General features: G+C 34.5%; 1 protein-coding gene across 10 annotated transcripts in view; it reads left to right on the top strand.

Annotated features, from left to right (window-relative positions):
• COL24A1 (collagen type XXIV alpha 1 chain) overlaps positions 1-23,216 on the top strand; it is a 305,122-nt gene that overhangs the window by 64,593 nt on the left and 217,313 nt on the right. For all 10 annotated transcript variants that reach the window (XM_053592398.1, XM_053592400.1, XM_053592399.1 and 7 more), the window contains 4 exons: positions 1,809-1,853; positions 14,728-14,781; positions 17,023-17,067; positions 23,134-23,187. In XM_053592398.1, the coding sequence (XP_053448373.1) occupies positions 1,809-1,853; positions 14,728-14,781; positions 17,023-17,067; positions 23,134-23,187 (198 nt within the window). The remainder of the gene's footprint in view (positions 1-1,808; positions 1,854-14,727; positions 14,782-17,022; positions 17,068-23,133; positions 23,188-23,216) is intronic.

Raw genomic sequence — 23,216 nt, 5'->3', positions numbered from 1 at the left:
TGTGCTATAATGGCCATCAAAATATCTAGTCTTCTTTGTTGAGAAAGCATGAAGATTTTTGCTTGGTCAACATAGCAATATATTTCTTTCAATAGCAGAAACTATCTTCAGCATAATACTGTAACGAGGCCACTTAATCTTCATGTAGTACAGCAGAATAAAAGAGACTGTATCTCATCAATCATGCAAAGAATTGAACTGCTTTTTTTGACCCAAAGGGGCATGTCCAATTTATGTTGTCAACTACTCTGCTGCTCATGAAGCAATCCTTTTCTGACCTGTTGACTTAAACTTATTTATAGTAAATGATTTAAGGGATAAACCAAAATTATATGTCCTTGCAAAATACTGTCATTTGGATTTAAGGATCTTAAGCCCATTGTTGACACTAATAACATAGTGCTATCATCTCACTCACTAAATTTGACCAGTCTGTATGAAAATATCAGGACCTATCTCAACACGTACATGTAAGACCATTTGTGACACTGTGAGTATAATGGATACTATATCCTAATGTTACTTGGCTTTTACCAAACACCAAAATAACCACTAAAACTATTAATTATATAGCTAAAAGGGTATTATTATGTTATGAAACATTTCAATACAAAAAAGCACAAGAAAATAATGTACAGTAATGCAAATCACTCCTGGAAATAAATAGAAAAAGTCCTTCCGGAAGTCAATATTGTACAAAAATATATGTATTGTATATAAATATATATCTACACACATGTGAAATATGTACATATACACACACTTATATGCAAAATGCATAATCCTGTCTGCATTATTTTTAGATTTCCTGCTGAGATTTAGGGAACTTTTAGAAAATAATTCTTATTTTTATAAAGGTTGACTGCATTATGCAAAGATACATAAAGTCCTAATGAAATGAATCCTCTTGCTCACTTATGAACTCTTTTTTGAGAATCAGAGACATGAGTACTTCTCAAAGAGTGAAAATGAATGGATTATTTCAATCAATTTTCTAACTTACCTGTATGTACTATCAATCTCAGGCCATGTGTTTGTGACAGATTTCTTAATTTACAAGTCTCAAAATATTGTATATCAAGTAGGATGTTGTAAACAGCAAGTAACAAAAAGCTCCAATTTGAACTAGCTCAAAAATAAAGAAATTTTTAATGATGATGATTATAGAAGTCAATGATTTATGGAATGGTTTTGTATATATACACATATATATATCCAAACGTGTATATGTGTATATATGCAAGTGTTTTATATGAATTAACTCCTCTAATGCTGACAGAACCCTATAACATAGCTATAGTCATTCTCATTATTGGAGAAGAAAATGAGGCATACATAAAGAAAGTTAACTTGTCTTAGGCTATATACAAGTGGTAAGAACAGAGCCAGGATTTGGACACCAATATATTCTGCTCCAGAGCCTGGTTGCTTAAGCACTACACCTAGTGCTTCTTGCATGACCGGAAATCCATAGGTTAGGTAGGATCAAGGTACAAGATGGTTTGGAGCGCAGTGATAGCATCATCCTTCTCTCTACTTTGCCTTTTCAACATTGGCTTTATCTAAGGCTGATTAGCATCCCGTTGGGAAATACAGATGGGATAGATGCCTGAATAAAATTGGAATTTTGTTTTAAAGAAAAAGGCTGCTTCAGTGAAATTAATATATTGAAGTTTTTTTGAATATCGTGACAGTTTATAGAGCAATTTATTTATGTCTTTGGCATACTTCATTAATTGATAGTAAAGAGGCTCTATACTGTCTCATTGATTCATTTAACAAATATTTGTGACTTTTCTATTTTCCAGGGTGTTCCTGGGATCCGTGGAAAGAAAGGACTTAAGGGAAGACAGGTAATTCAGTTCTTGTTTTTAGAAGTTCATTTTAGAGCAACTAAATCTAATTATTCACTTCTCACTATTAAAAATTAGTATATTTTTTGTTTTTATTGTTTTCATCCAGAGTCCATTCCATTCAACAAGATTTAAATTTTGCCACTTGAGTAGCACATCAAATAATACTTGAGAAGGTAAAGGGAAATTTAGATTTAAAAATAACTCTAAATTCTAAACTCTAACATCTAACCCTTTTGCTATACCAGAGAAACCCTTACTTCCATAAAAAAGAGCTAAACTATCACAGAAAATATATAAGCAACTTAAAATATTAATAGTGGCACTATTTAAACTTTTCTAGCATGACTGGATAGAAGTTCAACCTGATATTTTAGAGGTTTTAAAAATGCCTGCTTCAGCTGTTAGCTCAGAGACTAGTTTGTTATAGCCTCTTATATTTACAAAAATCAAGGAAAGTGAATTTGACTAGGTGATATAATAATTTTAGAGCTGGGAGGAAATTTTGATGTCATCCAATGTTTAACAAATGAGAAAACTGGGCTCTAGAGAGGTATCCTCATGTCATCCTGGCTGAGTTAGTATAACTGATTTGCTACCTGCTCTCTACTGGGGCTGCTTTTATTACTATTCAAAGACACAATTTGAATGAGACATTCTGTTCTGTGTTCTGTAGTCTCTGAGAAGAAAAATTGAGTTTTTCATAGCAGCTTTTCTAAAATTATGGTATACCTAAGAAAATCTTAATGATTATGTTAAAAGATTATACTAGGTCTGACAATGTGAAGTTCACAAACTCACCCTAGAAAAGGTGGTATATACATACTATATACTTCATTGCTGAATATCGCTATGGTAACCTTTGAGGTACCTTTGGGAAGCTATGCAAGGATAGCACTGCCTTCAAAGCAATTTTGGAACTCTTTTTGTACTATCAGAGCTGTCCGTGTACTATTCGTGATGTCCTGAATGTCATCAAAATGTCTGTCTTTCTTTTTTCCTTTTTGAGACAGAGTCTGTCACCCTGCGTAGAGTGCCATGGTGGCATAGCTTACAGCAACCTTAAACTCTTGAGGTCAAGTGATCCTCTTGCCTCACTTTTCTTTTTTTTCCTATTTTTAGTAGAGATGAGATTTGGGTTTTGTTCAGGCTGATCTCAAAATCGTGAGCTCAGGCAGTCCTCCCAGAGAGCTAGGATTACAGGTGTGAGCTACCGCGCCTGGCCTAAAATGTCTTTCCTTCAATATTTCTTTTACCTGCTAGTGAAGAAAAATGTCACTGGGAACCAGATCAGGTGAGTAGGGAGGGTGTTCCAATATAGTGATTTGTTTACTGGCTAAAAACTCCCTCATGGACAGTGCTATGTGAGCTGGTGCATTGCCATGATGCAAGAGCCATGAGTTGGCAAAAAGTTCATGTCATTTTTGTCTAACTTTTCCACACATCTCTCTTTTTCAGCACTTCCAAATGGTAAACTTTATTAACTCTTGGTCCAGTTGCTACACATTCATAATGAATAATCCCTCTGATATCAAAAAAGTTAACAGCATAGTTTTGACTCGATTTGGACTGATAGACCATTTTTGGGTCTACTTCGAGGTTGTTGAGAATTTTCTGACTTCATTGTACACTTTGAGGCTTTGTTTTAGGGTCATATTGGTACACCCACATTTCATTGTTGGTGATAACATGGCCCAAAACATCATCTTGCCTCTTCAAAAGGTCTTGGCAAACATGGACTCTCCTTTGCTTTTGTTCATCAGTGAGTTCCTTCGGGACCATTTTTGCACACACCTTTCTCATGCCAAGATTTTTAGTTATGATTTTCCTGACTGTTTCTCTATCAATGTTTACTTGGTCTACTATGCTTCTCAGAGTCACCTGACAATTTCTGCTTGTTACTGGTTTCCCTGAGCTCTCTTCATTAATGATGCTTTCTCTCCCCTCAGAAAAACATTTAATCCATTTGTACACTGTCATTTTTTTCATGACATTATCCCGATAAAGTTAGACTAACATGTCCTCAATTTTACTTCCATTTTTGCCTAGTTTAATAAGAAATTTAATGTTTGTTCATTGCTCTAATTCAAGTCCAAACATTCTCCAGGACTGCACAAAAACATGCATGACAATAATGAACAGCACTCAGCAAGACACCACCACATGTCAACATGAACACAGCTGTGAGTCACTGATATCCCAAGGTTATGAAACCTTAACGAAGCTTTTTGTACAGTGTGCCAGTGTGAGTTCACGGTGACAAGTTTTCCAACTTAACTGGCAGATCTCATCAGAATATTCAAATCATTTAAAAACATTTTACCCATTGAGCTTTGTAATATTCCTTGAAGGTAGATTAGTAGGAATTAATGTTACCATTGTACATATATAGGTGTCATCTTGGTATAGCCATGTTTCATCGCCAGTGATAACATGGCCCCAAACATCATCTTGCCTCTTGAAAAGGTCTTGGCAAACATTGACTCTCCTTTGCTTTGGAGAAGGAGTGGAAAGGAAGCTCAGAGTTGTTAACAGACTTGCTCGGGATCATAGTTGCAAGTGGTAAAACCGAGACTTGAGCACAGCTACTCAGAATTTAAATGCAGATTCGTTTTCTTTACTCCTCAGATATTTCTGCTCTATGTTTCCTGCTTACACTACTTAGAAGAAGCAAGATTTGTTTTTACATGACATTTGGTCAAGATGTGATAAAATTATTTTAGTTTCACTTTAGAGATTTTTACGTATTAAAATAAACTTACCAAACTGTCAAGAAATACAAAATAAACCAACATTGTTTTCCTGAATTTATATTCAACTTTGAAACTTATTAACAATTGTAGCAATGGAAATTACCATCACCATAGTCATCATCACTATTTTTTTTACTCTCAAGCACTATGCTATGTAGTATTTTGTGTACCATCTTGTTTAACTATACTCTAGCCTACTTGAATACCTTGATGTGCTATTTCTTTGTTTTAGCACTCATTCATATTCTCCAACAGAACTATGTCTATATTTATTGCATATAACATTTCTAATGTAAATATGTAGATGTGGACCTTTTCAAAATTAACAGAAAATGAAGGTTAACTTCATTTATTAATATGGCTGCTTTCACATGGGTATTAACTTGATCTTGGCTTTGGCAATGTATAGGTAATTTCTAATTTCCTACTACATAATGAGTTATAAAATTATTCAGAGAAATTTGTAGATAACTGCTGGTTTCTTACTCCATAGAGAATCATAAAATTACCCAACAGGATTTTATATGATTGAATTCACCTGGGGAATTTAAGAAAACTATGCAAAAATAGTGAATGAAATGATTAGTGGGCCTTTGATTGCATTATTGTTTACATTACAAAATTTGCAAAGTTTTAGTGCTTTAAAAATATATACATTTGAAATAAATTCGAATTGCTAAAAAAATTACATCCAGAAAACATATGTATTCCATTTTTCCTAACTAATGTTTATAAAGTAAAATCATTCTGGTGCTGTAATATGTCATGTATGTTATATATGCTTTTTCTTGTTTTTACCACAAAACGATTTGGCCATATTTATAAGGAAAATGTGAGTACTTAGAGTAAGATACACTTACAGCCACAGTTGAAACTATAGTAAGGCTGACCTCAGAGACTGTTCGAGAATGTTACCGTATGTATAAATGCTCCCCCTTATTCCTTCTGTTTAGTATAAGTAAAAATCATATTACACATATGTAATGTAACTCAGGTCTCTTGTATTTCACTTTTTATGCTTAAAATTCCATGACAAGCACGTTCATTCAGTACTATTATCATAACAATAAGGGGAAAAGATCTTTCAAAAATATTTCTACTTTCTTTGATGTAGAAAATATTAGGAGTGTGAAATATAAATATTGTCATGTTTTCCTGGTAATTTATTAAATTATATGCATTATTTGTTGTCAAATACATGAATAGAATAGAAAAATTCAGGACCACCGTAAAGTAGATGACAGACACTTATATATTTGGAAGAATATGATAGAAACCTGAAAATGCTGAAATCTGTGCAGTATTAAGAAACTTTTGGCTGTACATAAATCAAAGAAGGTTACTTTCAATATTCTGCTAGTTTCAGAACTATTTAGAAGTTTGTGTTGATGTTTCATCGTAGTACTTCTGTGAAGATCTCATATTATTTCATTTACTGTCATTAGTGGAATAATATCTGATGTACTTTATTACAACTGTCATTTCTGTTTAATTATTTTAAAGCAATAATTACGGGTTTTAAAAGAACTTGTTTCCTCAAATATTAGGTAGCTGGAAGTACACAGTCTTACAAACATTGAATCTGATTCAATTTTAAATACTAATGACATGTAATTTATAGAAAAATATTAACTATTCTTAGAGAAATCTGTATTTTTTTATGTAACATTTTATATTTAGATTTTTGAAGTCTCTGAAATTAAGGCCAGAAATTGGCAAGATAAATTACTTCAATTTGTGTATTATGTATAATTTGAAATAAAACACTCTGATAGCCAATTTAGTGAAAGTAACAGCATGAAAACTTCAAAATCTGAGTTCAGGCTTTTTTTTTTTTTAATCTCCAGCCTTCCAGAGAATCCAGAGAATTGTATAGTGAGTTAGTCCCTGAAAGCAATGACCCATATCCCTGGTCTGTTGGGGGCAGATAAATAATATTTTTCCCTCACTAGTTTGCTCTTGCTTCTTTTCAGTGTTTTCACACTTAAAAAAATCTACTTAGAGCTGAGGGTGGTGGCTTGTGCCTGTAGTTCCAGCTACCTGGGAGGCTGAGGCAGGATTGGAGGCTGCTGTGAGCTATGATTGTGCCACTACCCTCCAGCCTAGGCAGCAGAGAGAGACCTCAGCTCTGAAAACAAAAATCTAGAAAAATTCAAATAGAAACAAAGATAGGATAATATAATGAACCCCCATATCCCATCACCCAACTTCGAACATAAGAAAGGTGGGATAATATAATCAACCCCCATGTCTCATCATCCAACTTCAACTATGATCAACGTATGGTGAGTTGCTTGAGATCATCCAATTTGTGTTCACTTAATCCAGGTGTCCTATAAAGTTTTTCACAATTTACCTCTGTCCTCTATGATTGGTTTTTAAATCTTAAATCTAAAATTTTCAAAAATTTAAATTTTTAGATTTTTTAAATCTTAGACTCTATACATTTCACCTCCGCTCTTACAATTGTGTTGAAGTGGAGTTCTATCGTTTCCCCATCAGAATTTGCCTGTTACATCCCCATGTCACTTAACATGTTCCTCTTTATCTGTATTTCCTATAAAGTAGTTAAATGTCTGGATTTATTCTTCACAATGGTAATGTTTAATCCAAAAGTCTGAATGATTTAGAGCTAGATTGTATAATATTCACGTGAAACATAAAGCAGTGGTATCATATTGAGTAAATTCCTCGCTTCTACCTGTGGGAATTAGTGAAAGGAAATAGGCTGTCATTTCCTGACGTTCAGGGTGCAGAGAAGTCTGCTTTGGATAGAGGTAGGGAATAAATACCAGTGAATTAAAAAAATTTTTTTGAGTTCACATCTTTCTGAGTATTAATTAGAGTAAGTTTCTTTGGACTACTGACTTAGGTTCTCCGCTGTGTACTAGATAAAGCTCTGTGGTTGATAGGTATAGTTGTAAAGATATTAACACGCATCATATTGTACACGTGTATACAGAGGGCACAGAAATGCAGACTAGCAGAAGTCTCATCTGAAATTGTCCATGAGTGAGTAACATTGCTAATTTTAGATTCGGGAAGATGTTTGTATAAATCACATGCTCATGTTGCTGGCCAAATGATCCCTTCTTCCCCGAGTATACCCTAAGCATGGAATTAAGTTGTTGTGAACAAACTTAGTGGTGTCTATGTTTTTTTAAATTAAATTATAGACTTACAAGTAAGACTTCCTCAAGACTATATAAATATTATATGAATGCTATTGAAATGGACATATTTCAAAATGGTATATTATTTTGGTTATCTAAGAGGTAATTATTTTTTAAAAGAAATGGTGATTTATTATTTAGCCTCTTACTGGTATTTTCAAATTTGACATCTCTGTTAAAAGTCATTGTTTAAATCTTACTTCCCTCACAACTCCTTTTTCCAAAAATAAAAGATGGTGTTTATTCAGTGTTTGTAGATTATGCTGATATTTGTAACAGGGAGTTTTAGCTTGGTTTGTTTTTTCAACCCTAACCATTAATTTGAACTAGAAAAACTGTTTTTGTTAGGAATTTGGTATATTTTAGGATCAAAGATTATTAAAAAATAGCTTTATCAAATTCATTTTCTCCTCAGTCTTGGATTGTTACCATTTGAGGTTTTTTTTCTTTTTTGTATTATGAGCAATTCTTGATTTCAGGGTCATAGCATAAAGGACTTACTAATCACTCCAGTTATTTTTAGAGAACTCATGTAACCTCAATTACTTATTAGGCAGCTTGTGTGTGTACTATGCTTTTGAATATTGAGGTATTGTAGTTCTTACAATAGTAGTTCGATTATAAATAATTAAATCACAATACATTTGAATTGCTAAAAAAATTGCATCCAAAAAACATATGTATTCCATTTTTCCTAACTGTTTGCAAAACTGTACTCAGTTTTTTTTTTTTTTCTCTAAAGATAAAAATATCACAGCCTTAGAATGGTGGGTAAAATGACATGTTTAAGGCACCCAGGCTTCAGAGGGATGTTTACTTTTCTAACTATAGAAAGGAGTGCCTCTTCCTCTTTTCCCATATATCTTTCTGTGAGAAGAGTTTATTTGAAGTAAACTGTATTTTGGCTTCTAACTCCAGTGTTAGAATTTCAGAGTATAAATTCTTCTGCTTGACATCTGTTATTTTTATCTTTAGCCCACGACAGTCTTAAATACATATTGCATAGTAGTATCTCAGATATAAATGTTTTATGGAAAATTTAGTGGGAGTGTTTTTTTTGTTTGTTTGTTTTAGGAAAAGGATGCAGTCAATTGGGTCATAAAAAGAATGCTACTGTCACTAAAGCATTATGAAAAATTGTTATTAATTTGTAAGTGGGTCTGCTTTCAGAAAAATTGTAGTTTCTGGTTTCTACTTTACGGGGCATAGTCCGTCATGGTTATATTTGTCTAACTGTATTGTGTTAAGATATAGGGAAGATTCTAGGAGTTTCAATTAACCCCACCCACAAGATTGGGACAGATACTAAGAGGGACATTCAGAGAACTACAGCTGACAGTTTGGAGGAGGTCTAAGCGGAGCAGGATTCACAGAGATGTGACACCATTGGGTAGCAGTTTAAGCACTTACTGTCAGCATAAGAGGAAACTCAGGAAGCCTTGTAGTCTATGTTGCTCAGGCTGGTCTCAAAACTTGGCCTCCAAAAGAGCTAGAATTAAAAGCATAAGCACTGCACCCATCCTTATTTTTAAAAATTCTATAAATGTAGTCATTATAACCATTTTATAGTTACTGTGGTCCTTGTATTTTCCTAATTATTTTATTTACATTATTTTTGTAATTTCTTTGTGGAGATGAAAAAATAATGCTAATGTAGAAGTTTTTCATTTTTTAAAAGATATCTAAGTATACCAATGAATATAGTATCTGTAAGTGATCAAAAATATTAGTATCACTATGTATTCAGCCATATCAAGTCTAAGTACTTCTTTTGGTCTCAGGATTTGATGACTATCACGTTTGATAACAGTAACATCATTTGGTATAGGCTAGAGAGAAACTTGCTCTGGAGACTGCACTTTAGAAAGCTCTGCATATCACAAACAAATATAAAAAATGTTTTAAAAAACACGTGAGTGCCTCTGTCACTCAACAGGGACATTGCATGCCTTGTAATCCTGGACATCCACTCCTGTTGCCAGGAGGATGTCCATAGGCATCCTCCTATGCCTTAGTGATTGATTACAGTGTATAAATTGCAAATTTGTGCTTTAAAACAATAATACAGGCAGTCCCAGGGTTATGAATGAGATAGGTTCTGTAAGTTGCTCTTAGTCCAATCTGTATGTACGTTGGAACAGGTACATTTATTTATTAGCTGTAATAGCCTTCATTCATATGTGCAAGTTATACTTAAGTCAGATGTTTCTAACTTGGGGACTTACTGTAATAGCCTCTGTTCTTAAGTGCAAGTTGCATGTAAGTTGGATGTTTATAACTCAAGGTCTGCTTGCATATATTATTTTTATAGTTTCTATGGGCTAGGAATTTGGTAGTGGTTTAGTTTCGTGGTTCTAACTTTTGAGGTTGTAAGTGTAGTCAAGATTTTGGCTAGGGCTACAGTGATTGGAAGGTGTGGTTAGGGGTAGAGGATGTGCATTGAAGGTGGCTCACTTAACTGAATGGCCAAGTTAGTGCTAGTGATGGAATAGGAGATCTTAGTTCTTTCTGTGCAGAGCTTTCCATGGGGCTGCTGGAGTTTCAAAACGTGGCTTTGGCTTCTCCAGAATCAGTGGTCCATAAAAGCAAGATGGAAGCTGCAGTGTCTTTTATGAACTAGCTAGCCTCAGAAATCACGCACTGTTACCTCTGTGTTCTTTTGGTCATGTGGACTGGCTGTAGGTCAAGGTGGGAGGGGATCACACAGAGCACAAATGCCAGGAAGCCAGGACCACTAGGTCCATCACTGAGTCTGTGACCAGAGCTTAATGATGTGTAGGCCTCAAAGAAATTCTTCTCTGCGTCTCTTGCCTGTATCTTCACTTCTGAATGCCATGAAGGTTTGTAGCACTACCATTGCTGACACTGGAGACAGAAACTACTTAAGACTGTGCAGGATTTGAGCAAGAAATGGAAGCACATGGGTAAGAGGAAAGATAAATTTTCTAATGTTTCTCAGCATGAATGCAATAGAGTCTCGAATGATAAAATATTGTTTTAAAGCTTATTCTTTTCTTTCTTTTTCTTTTTTCCCCCTCTTTTTTTGCTCTCATTTGTGGTTTTAGAGGTAGTAGAATTACTGCAGTATTTGCAACAGTTGCATTGGGAAATTGAGAAGCATTTTGCACAATTAAGTCATATTATTATTAAATTTACATTTACATGAGTATAGACACAAAATTCAGAAAGCATGATAAAAATTTTTTACATCAGCACACATGTAGACATGAAATGCTAGAATGATAGTTTTAAAAATATAGACATTTAATAAGACTAAGTTAAATTTTTAAAAAAGCAAATACAAAACTTTTAATACATTTAATTTTGTTATTAATTATAATTTTTAATGGAAAATAGACATCAGTGGGAAATCTTCAAAGAGGTAACCTACTTAAATTTTTAAAAACTAGAAACCATAGCACTATATTTATATTAAGCATTACCTACAGTAAAATTTACAAATAAAATTTTGTTCATTTTCTACTTAAAGAAGTTTTATTTAATCACCAAATTAATTTTCCATTTCTGTTGCTACATAACAAATACCAAAAACTTATTAGATTAAGAAAACACTCATTTGTTATCACACAGTTTTCATGGATCAGGGATCCAGGTTACTCACCTGAGTCTTCTGCCCAGGTCATAAGACTACAGTAAGCTGGGCTGTGTGATCATCTGGGGGCTTGACTGGAGAAAAGTTCAGTTCTAGACTTATTCAGGTTGTGGGAAACATTTACTACCTCGAGGTTGTAGAACCAATTTAATTTAAATTTATGATTACATTTTTTTACTATGCAAATATGACCCTATAGTATTTCATTTTGCACAAATTCTTTCAAGTAGAGAATTCTGTAGAAATTCTGTTTTGTATTCTAAGATCAAAGGCAAAGTATTTTGCCACTGTGGTTCCATATTTCACAATCTTGAAGATCATTTTTTGGCCATGAAGTCATGTGGCTATATGTTCATTATTAAAAGAATATATTAATAGAATCTCAGCTATATTTTTTATTTACTTATTTTTGTTTTATTATTATTTTTTGAAACAGAGTCTCACTCTGTAGCTCATGGCAGAGTACCATGACATCATCATAGCTCACAGCAACCTTAGTATCTTGGGCTCAAGCAATCCTTTTGCCTCAGGCTCCAAGTAGCTGGGACTACAGGTACACACCACAACATGAGATAGCTCTTGCTCAGGCTGGTCTCAAACTCCCGAGCTCAACCCTCCCAGAATGCTAGGATTATAGGTGTGAACCACTGTGCCCAGCCAGAATCTCAGCAATATATTTTTAAAAACACAATGTGCATGTAGTTACTAGAACTGACAACAACTGAGTAAACAGCAAACAATAAAATATTCAGCAATAGAAAACATTGGCATGAAGCTTTTTAAAAGAAAATATTATGTGTCTCTCTACAGCCAAATATTATATAATGATGCTTTTTATGACATTAACTATACAATATTTCATAAAACAATAAAAGGTGTTTAGATTTAATAGAAGTTATTTCAAAAATTGATGATACAATGATCAACATATAAGAAGGATAAAAGTAAAATATATTACCTTCGGAGCACAGAATTCAAAATGAAGTGAAATATTTAATAGGTAGTAAAGAAAAGAGAAACAATATATTAAAAATTTTAAAGTAGATATAACCCAGCTTAACTAAATTGTTTCAATGACAAAGTCAGGATGCACAATTAATACTTACATATTTTGTTGAATTACCAGAAGAATAGAGAATTGAAATTAACATAGACTTTGTTGTTTTTATGCTGGTTGTAGAAAGTAAGATCTGATCACAGATTTCATCTCTCTTCCCTCTTCCTTCTTCCTTGTTTTGGGTGGGAAGAAATCTCTAATTTTGTGGGAAGCTGAACAGAAGCAGGAGAACAGCTCCTCTTACTGGCTGTGGATAGCTTGGAATTAAGTCCCACATAGCAACCCCTCTAGGAATCTTGAATGAGTCCTTAAGGATGTTTTTAGTAGTCCTGTTCCATATTTACATATATTGATTATTTGCTTTTTAAGAAATGTATTGAAATATAATTTACATGGCACAAAATTCATCCCTGTAAACCGTATCATTTGGTTGCATATTCACAGAGTTGCACAGCATCATACTATCTAATTTTAGACACTATCTACTGTTCATCACCTCCCCCGGCTCCAAATCCTATACTTATTAGCAGTAATCATTCTCCATTTCTTCCCCACATCACCAGCCCCAGAGGAAACCGCTAATCTGCTTCATATGTCTATGGATTTGCCTATTCTAGACATTTCAGGTTAATGGAATCATGCAGCGTGTCCCCATTCTTTATTATTTCACTGAGGTTTCTGGAAAACCTACTTACAATCTATCTAAAAAATCAATCATCTCTAATGTTTCAGATTTATTACAGTAATTTTCCTTTTCTTTTTCCATTACCTGTGCATCATAAATACTTTCAGATATCCAGATGAGCTCATACTGAATAGAATGATGTATTGTAGACTTTTAGGCTAGTTGAAAACAGAATTTGACTTTAAAGAAGCAGGTTCTTGAACTTCAACTGACTTTGAAGGAGGTATGGCCACAATACGTTTGACTACACAGATGGTTTTTACATTATCCTCTGTTTACAGAATAGGAAAAACTACACTTCTAGTATGAGTTGACTATGCTTTAGAAACATTTACATTTTTTTGCCATTGTCTTTTAAACTTAACCCATTCTCATTTATACCGGAGATCCAGTGATTTTTCGTAATCTGTTAAATATATGATATTTAATACTGTCTTGCCTAAAGCAATTATAACAACATAATGATGTACTTTTATTTTGGTTATTCTTATGAGTTTTTCATAAATTATGAAAATGTTTGTAAAAGCAAGTTGTATAAGTATAAATAGCCTTTTAAAAATGAGCTTAAAAGTTGAGGAATGATAAATCCCCAGAGAAAAACTTCAGTCTCAAAAGTCAGAGTAGTTGTGTATTAGAATACAATTTATAATGAGCAAGTTTGTTATTTTATTATCTTTAACAGTCTTAGAGAGTAGAATTCTCAGTAGGCATTGAGGAAGCTTTGATTTTCACCACATTTTATGTTCATCATATTTATATGTGTTGTTATACCTTTCTCCAAGAAAAGTGTACTTAAAGGACTATTTGTTTTACATCTTACATCTTGGAATGATGATTTGAAGTATTCAGTATAGCATAGTAGAAAGACTATGGGCCCAGGAGTCAGTTCCATTCAAATCTCAGTCCTACTCATCTCTAAAGGTCTAACCTTGTACAAGTGACTTACTGTCTCTGTGGTTTAATTTCCTCAACTGCAATTTAAAGATATTAGTACCCAATGATTTGACCTGCTGTGAAGATGAAGTCTGTATAATTATATGTATAAAGTCCTTAGCACAAAATGCCGTGAAGGCTATGTTAACCAGTTTGATGGAAATATTTCAAATTGTATATAAAACCAGCACATTGTACCCCATGATTGCATTAATGTACACAGCTATGATTTAATAAATAAATAAATAAATAAAAATAAAGTCCTTAGCACATGGCCAGCACTTAGTAATACTAGCTATTTTATTCTCTGGGGTCTTTGGGTATCAGAACAGTATAAAATAGCAGAGTTAACTTGACTCTGGTCAGCCAGAAATCTTGGTTCTGTTCTCCTTCATTCAGTGATTCTTTATATAATGATGAACACGTTTCTTCTCCAACTTAGCTTTCTATATATATTATGTGACTTGTAACATTTATAAAATACAGAAACACTATAGTTAATGAAGTGTTACACAAAAATGCAAGTATTTGTTGCAGTATAATTTAGAGGTTAGGAAATAAATATTTTATATTACTAAATTCTTTATTAGAAAACACAGCAAAAATGAATTCTTTGTATGTGTTGGCTTTAGTAACGTTCTTTCTCCTTCCCTGTGCCAGGGTTTTCCAGGTGACTTTGGAGAAAGAGGCCCTACTGGTCTGGATGGAAGTCCTGTGAGTACACCATGATGACCCAACTTTGCCTTCTAATGTCCTTCGTACTCCATAGCTATTGCACTCACCGGCCTCATCATCACAGTTTTGAATAAGCACTATTGGTTAGGTAGTTTCCATAACACTGTGCACACTCCAATTTGTGAAATAAGTCAAAGAATGTTCTAGACAAAATTTGTCATGACAGACAATCATTAAAATGATTTTGACCATGTTAAGTAAAATATTAAAAATATTAATATGTGATCATAATACTGACTTTTGTACATGAAGGTACTAGTAAGTCTCGTAAAAACTGTGCACTGACGATCACGCTCTTGGACTCATACCTGTCATTGACCCACTTTCTGTGTATTTTACAGAGAAGTCTTCCACTTTGGGAGCATTCAGGTGTTGATAGTCAAGTCGTGGAAGAGTTACTGGTCTAAAATTAGTAGCTTAATTACATTATCAAAGAATGATGATGGGTTGATATTTTTTGGCACTAGGTAGATATAGCCTCACTTTTTGCCCTCATAGCTACCTCCCAATCTATGTCATACACGTTTTCTTTTCAGAAAGTTTTTAAGTTTGTTGGAATCAACCACAAAAACCTTGTATCCTGAATTAGGAATCGTTCCTATATTTAGGCATATGTAAATAACCAGCATAAAAAGTTTGAAAATGCTGATTACTGACGGGATTTACTTTCCTGATTCAGTTCATAGGTGGCATGGAGAATTCTGCACCCAAAGCTAGGTAGTAATCCTAGCATTCAAACAGGGAGCCCTTTTGAATCTGCCATCACAGATTTACACTTCTCAGGAAGATGCATAATAAGGGTAGGAAAGTTTCAGAAGTTAGTTGTCATAGAAGATAAATTTTGATGTGTTCTTCCCTAGAACATTTTGTCTCTGTTTTCAAAAAATACCTTTAGTAATTGGAAATTGTATCTAACAAAATTCTTCATATTTCTTTTACAATAGGGACTTGTAGGTGATATTTTGTTTATCTTTTCAAACTATAACTATATTAGGTGATTCAGTGAATTTAGCGAAGGATGTCTTTGTTATAAGGCCTGGTAAGAGTAGAACTGATTTTCTTATAAATTAGACATTAAAAAATTGAGTTACGATGTAAATAAAAGGTTTACAATCGTTTTCTTGGCCATGAATCTAGAAGCTTACCATTTCAAGGATAATAAAGTAAGCATTATTTAGTTTTTTTAAAATATCATTTGTGTACTTGAGTACCTAGTGTAAAGCTATCTTATTTAAACTTGTATCAGTTACATATACGTGTACATGAAGTCATCTAGAGTTGGTCTATATTAGTCAAAGTTTTCTTTTTGAAATCTCTTTATTTAAAAAGTAAGGCTTCTCGAAGAACATTTTGAGTCTGTAAAACCTTTAAAATGCAAGAGTAAACTGGCTCTTTTTAGTTTATTGGTTTATAATTCTCTATGGTTTATACTATAGCTTTGTTTCAAAACAGAATTTGAAATGTAAAAAAAGTGCGGGGGGAACTATTTATGTTCCTTGTACCATGTGAATAATCTGACCCTGACATGGAGTGAATTGGGAATTATCATAAAGACTATGGAGCATGATGACAATGAACATAAAAGACTGATCACAAATCAGCTGAAAAAATGAACATTGATAACTAAAAATAGGGTATTTATAAAAATAATTTAACCATGTTGATAATGTCTTACATTTGTACAGTGCTTTATAAAAATTTTCCAACACCTTTTGCACTTATGACAAATGTTATGATTTTTACAACCATGAAAACAGGTATTAGTATTTCTGTTTTATAAATGAGAAAAATAAAGCTTAGAAAATTAAAATAATATACTTTAAAAGAGTCAACAGTGTTTACCATCTGAAAATATCTTTCTAACCCTTTATGCTGACCACCTGACTTTTCATATAATATATAGGCTGGTTATATCCATAATGCTGATTACTGATGGGATTTACTTTCCTGATTCACTTCATAGATGGCATGGAGAATTCTGCACCCAAGGCTAGGTAGTAATCCTAGCATTCAAACAGGGAGCCCTTTGAATCTGCCATCACAGATTTACACTTCTCAGGAAGACGCATAATAAGGGTAGGAAAGTTTCAGAAGTTAGTCGTCATAGAAGATAAATTAGGATGTGTTCTTCTCTAGAATGTTTTGTCTCTGTTTTCAAAAAATAGCCTTAGTAATTGGAAATTGTATCTAACAAAATTCTTCACATTTCTTTTACAATAGGGACTTGTAGGTGGCATTGGTCCTCCGGGGTTTCCTGGGCTTAGAGTGAGTATCACTATTATGATTTAAAAAATAAATTTTGTGTAATTTATATGTGTTAGATGTGTTTTAAAACCTTAGGAAAACAGGAAGTTTTAGTGTAATTTTTAGATATCAACCTTGATTAAATGTATTTTTCAACCAGACATGAAAATTAAACTAGCAGTATGGATCAAAAACTTTAAGTCTATTTTAGGATAAGCTAAAATAACATATTTCTATAGATTTATATGTATGTATGTATTTATAACTACGTTACTAATGGTTGCTTACTCAAGACTAAGTTTCCTCAAAACCATAAAACATGGAACAGTCACTTCTTTCCTTTGAGATAGCCTTCCACGCCATCCAGTCTGTAGATAGACAAACATAAAGTAAAACTCAGGGTAACTGTAGACTTTTCTTGATTAAATAAAATTGAATAAACGGTTAGGAGAGCCATCTTGAACAAAGGTAGGAACTGGACTTCACCAATGCCATTAAACATTTTAATACCTAAGTTTTTATACTGAAAATGTAAGTGACTATGTTTTTTGTCCTTTTAATCAGGTTTTTTTTTTGGGGGGGGGGACAGTCTCACTATGTCACCCTGGGTAGAGTGCCATAGCATCACAGCTCACAGCAACCTCAAACTCTTGGGCTTAAGTGATTCTCTTGCCTTAGCCTCCCAAGTAGCTGGGACTACAGGCACTCACCACAATGCCTGGCTATTTTTTTGTTGCAGTTGTCATTGTTGATTTTAGCTGGTCCGGGCTGGGTTCGAAACTGCCAGCCTTGGTGTATATGGCCAGCACCCTACTCAATAAGCTATGGGCGCTGCCCCACTTAATCAGTTTTTACACAGTAAACTCAATTCTGAGTTTCAGTGGAGTTTCTGATGCAGACAAATCACAGTTTAGTGAAACAATTCTGTAGAGGCCAAGCAATGTAGTTCAGATATGTTGCTTTCTGAGCATTTTTATTCATTGGGATGAACAGATTGCTATATCGTCATAAATACATCTGATATTCATAAATACATGTCTCTCAGCCAAGATTATCATTCACGACAGGGCTAGGAATTGCGAATATTTTATACAAATTTAGAATCACATGTTTTAGCATTCAGCTGAGCTAAAGGAAGGACTGACATACGTTTAGGAAATGCAAGTATCCTGACAGGAATGGAATCTTAAAAGAAAGCCACCTGTATCTATAGAAAAGTGTGATCATGGGCAAAGGACTACGTTTCCTTAAAAACAACATTTAGAACTTGCTCTTAACATGTGAAACGGGTAATTAAGACTCTGGAGTTTTATGCTATAAATGATAGCCATAGAATTTTATCCTGAATTTGAACACAGTTTTCTAACTCCAATTTCAATGCTCTTTCCCTTAACTGGCCCCACAGCACAGGTGATGACTTGGTCAAAGAAACATGTCAGGGGCTCAGTTATTGGCACGGTGGTAAAATTAAAGTCAGCATAACAAGTTTTAACCTGCTGTCTTGGGTTGACGTACGGGATTGAGAATCAAAGAAGTTGAATGAATCCAAAACATTAAAACTTTTCTGTCACACAATAATAACATTCACAGTAGTAATAATGAAATCAGAAGGAGTAGGGCGCTGGCCCCATATGCCGGAGGTGGTGGGTTCAAACCCAGCCCCGGCCAAAAAACTGCAAAAAAAAAAAATCAGCAATAGCACCTCACATTTGTTTAGTATTTTCTATGGACTAGCTACAATATTTCATTTAATTCTCAGAACAACCCAGGACCATTTAGCTTACAAATTTTTGAACCCAGATTTGAAGCTGTGTGATCTAAATCTAGAGTTCAAAGTTGTGCTATACTACCTTCTTAAAATTTATTCTCCCTTAAAATGCATACTATCTACCTTCAGAGAGCCTTTTATGAGAAGCTCTAAATGAAGATGCAATGCAATGAACCAGTTTTTCTTTGTTTTTTTTTTTTTCCTTAGAACTTAGAATAGGGTTAAACCTGTAGATTAAGTAGTCCATGGCCTTATCAATGGGTAGAGAAAGGATGTAGGTGAAGGGAATTAAACTCCAAAGATGTTCTTCATGTATTTTTTTATGATTAGCTAAAATGTTTCTCTTACTACTCTTAACAGCAAAATTCTTAACCTGGCCTCAAGATGTCTGGCCTGGTTTGGTTCTTACCATAACTTGAGGACATACTGTGTGCCTTGGCAAACCTGTTCGTTCTCACCTTCCACTTCAACCCCTTTGCACTTTGCCTGAGCACCATCTTTTCCTTTTCTCCTTAATTAACTCTCATTCATCTTTCAGCTTAGGCACAAAGGCACAGTACCTGGTACATAATAGTGCTCCGTAAAAATAAGTTTGTTTTCTATCCTTTCTCTTCCTCTGCTCACTCTTCAGTCAATGGGAAGAGATTCCACAGAAGAAGAACTGACTAATTGACTAGTGATACTAGGAAGCATCTTTGCAATCCTCATCTCTTCTACACTGATGTAGAATGGTATTTTATACCTTTCAAAGTAGTTCCTGATACATACATATACACACGTAGAAGTATGTATGTGCATATGTATGGACATATATATATAATTTATTTCTCAGTGAATTTTAAAATAGATCAGGTATTATTACTTCCATTTTACATTTATTACTTTTAAAAATTAAAACACTGTGAGTACCTACTATGAATCTGAACTAGATGCTAGGCCTAAAAATACAACCAAGTTAAGATTCCTATTTTTGGCAACATTATGATCTAATGGCATAGAAGGAAAAATAAGCAATGAAATACGTTGTGATCACTGCTGTAATGGACTAAATGTAAAATCTCTGAGAGAGAGGCGGTTTGTGTTATCTCAAAAGTCAGCATACTCTTCACATAGAAGACATTGTTTAAACTTTGTCTTGATTCTATATGAGTGGGGTGGGGTGGACCAGGGAAGAGGGTTCCTTCAACGAAGAATGCCGCATTTGAATACATAGAAGATTGGGGAGAAAGTGAATATTTGTGAAATGGAAATAAAGAGTAGCAGCTTTGTAGCCCAGGAAGTCTAGGGCTTTGAGAGCAGAATGGGAGTCAGGTTTTGGAAGTAATTGGGAAGGATTGGGAAGAGCTTTTAGATACCGTAGGAAGCATACACTTTATCCCTTCCAGTAGGTATGGTGTCCAACACGAGATAACATCGCTTCATCTAAATTATTTTTTCCATGCAGTTGGTTGTTATGGTCATCTGCTTTCTAAGTTACACTAAGGACAGTGATTATTGCCTGTGGGTGTGGTGGATGTGGTGGGAAAGTACAACATGGAACTCAGTCTTTTCTATACACAATATGTTCATAGGAGTCATTAATTGGCTGGTGGTTGCTGTTTTTAACATAAAGAATGTATCCTTTGGGTCTATTTCTTTGACTTTAACTCAAAAGTTCTCTATTATTTATAGCTCTATGGACGCTCTTCTGCCTCTGGGGGTATATCCCAGACACTTTTAACTGAGCTCCATGTGTGAAAATACTTCTGTCAGTTTCCCTTTCTCTTGGGGGGGTGAATGTTGGAGGTGGGGAATAACTGAAGGACCTTCAGGCTACCTTGTATTACAGAACTGAGAACTGCCCTTAAGCTGTCACGGACTGCTCTCAGAAAGCGCTAATTCTCAGGACTGAGATTTCCACTCAACTTGTGTGACGTGCCACAAAATGCATGGTGTTTCTTGGAAATTTAACTTCCACATTTTTCAATTTGAACTTTATAATTCTCTGTTTTATTGTGCTCTTTATAAAACACATGTTTTTTGATATCTTCTAAAACTATTTTGCGATTTTTCTTTTAGCATCACTAAAACGTAATAGAATATTATACATACAAAGTACATGTACATGAAGATACCAGATTAAGCACAGTAATATAGTTATTGAAAAAAAATGAGACTATGATATTGAAAAAACTATGACTATGATAAGGAAAAAACAACAGGACATAAAAAAGGTTTTTTTGTAAGTTTGTAAACATTTTTTTCCGTGTGTACATGGATATTTCTGCATAATTTCCAGAGAGAGATGTTTATTGTATTTTTGAACCTATCATAAACCTTAAAGCTATGAACTTTGTATAAACTAGCCATGGTAATCATCAGAAGAACTTTTTCCTATTGACAGAATTTGAAATTATAAGCAATGATGTATTAATATTGCGTATATATTAAGTGGGAAAGTATTACCCTTTGCCTCTAACAGTCTCATCTATTTCAGGATTAAGCATGTTGGAAATAATTTATCTTAGTTATAGTTCATAGACTTTAAGACTCACTTCAAAATAAAGACATCACATTTTCCATTCTGAAATTTGTATTATATAAATGTAGACTATTAGAAATGCTGTATGTTGAGAGACAGAGCTCTAGAAATCACAGTTTAAGTTTTTATTAAGTTAACTCCTTCAGTGTTCATTCCACACTTTATTTTAAACCATCATGACTGAGTTACTGTGTTGGATCTGGGAACTGAAAATTGAAGGAGACATTCTTCTGCTCTAGCAAAGTGCGCAGACTAGGACTCCCAGAAAAGACATACAGTACCGTGTCCTGAGCAGGAGGAGGAGGACACTCCAGTCCTGGTAACTAAGTCTTCCAAGGCTCAGCACGTATGGTAAGGGAGGGCATGTCCATAAAAGGGAAACAGCCTGTTGTGGAGAATGTAGGATTTGGCAGAGAGAGAAGAGATGGGATGGAGGCAGCAGGATTCATGGAAGGAGAGGAGCCAGGAAGGTCTGGTGAACTCTGGTAGAGAAGGCCTGGGATGTTTATCCTAAGAAATCTGGAGTCGAATTACCAGGGGCCACATTTTCAGCATTTCAGAAATACAACTTTAAAAGAATTCCCTAACTGGGCCAGTGCAGTGGCTCATACCTGTAATCCCAGCACTCTGGAAGATGGAAGCCAGTGGATCCCCTGAGCTCAGGTGTTGGAGACCAGTCTGAGCAAGAGTGAGACCTTGTCTCTGCTAAAATATAGAAAAAATAGCAGGGTGTTGTGGCAGGCGCCTGTAGTCCCAGCTACTCAGGAGGCTGAGGCAAGAGCATCACTTGAGCCCAAGAGTTTGAGGTTGCTGTGAGCTATGATGCCATAGCACTCTACCCAGGGAGACAGAGTGAGACTGTCTCAAAAAAAGAAAGAAAGAATTCCCTAACATTTGAAAATACAAGAGAAGTTTGAAAAACTTGGTCTTCCAGAGTAAAGAATGTCATGAAAGCCAGGCCCAGAGAAGTACTGAGAGAAAGAGAAAAGGACTGATCCCAAACCTTCTAGGGATGCCTACATTTTCTTCAGTTTTTTTTCTTTCAGCTACATTTATTGTTACTATTTTACTTTGTGTTCTAAAATTATCTATCAAAGAAGCTTTTCTAAGTCTCTTGCTTGTAGGGGACAACAGTGATTGTTAACACTTTTGAGGAATTAGAGCATTAAATTAAGAACCTTGGCATTAGAGCCCATGTCTTTTTTGTCTTCTTCAACACTGCTACGGGGTCTGGTACATATTATGCTCATTAAGTACTAAATGCTGAATGAATGAGATGGTCCCAGAAAAGTAGAGCCTTTTGTTTGCTACTCAGTTTATCCCAGAAATTATTATGGTAAAATTTTTTATTGCAAATTTCAAATCATAAAATCAAGTCATTGGAGTGCCTGGCACATAGTAATAGCTCAATAAATATTTGCTGGCTAAATGGATAAAATAAAAATCTAAGACAGTCAGATGAAGTATTTATTAAATCTTTCCTAGGAATGTGGCACTGAAATATTTTTTAAGATGTTATCTAGTTGGAGAACTATGACAGGACGAATGTTCTAGCAGCTCAAAGGAGGAAAGGGTCCTTGTGGACTAGACAAGTCTGAGGTTTCAGGAAATGGAATGGGACCACTAAAGTTTGAGAGATTGGTGTGATTTATAAATGTGGAAAAGAAAAGAAGTTGATGAGGAATGAGGCATATGTGGGAACGTAATGAGCTGAGTTCATTAATTTATTAATTATTTCTGTCCCATTCTCTTTCTAATCCTGGTGAGTACTTAACAATGCCGTTCTTACTGTTCTCAGGGCAATGTTGGTTCTGTGGGAATGACTGGACCTTCTGGAATTCCTGGGCCAATGGTATGAGTCTACTATTTTACATAATAGAT

Source organism: Nycticebus coucang, chromosome 5 (assembly GCF_027406575.1).
Source record: "Nycticebus coucang isolate mNycCou1 chromosome 5, mNycCou1.pri, whole genome shotgun sequence".
Lineage (NCBI taxonomy): Eukaryota > Metazoa > Chordata > Mammalia > Primates > Lorisidae > Nycticebus > Nycticebus coucang.
This window is presented reverse-complemented; position numbering and strand designations above follow the sequence as displayed.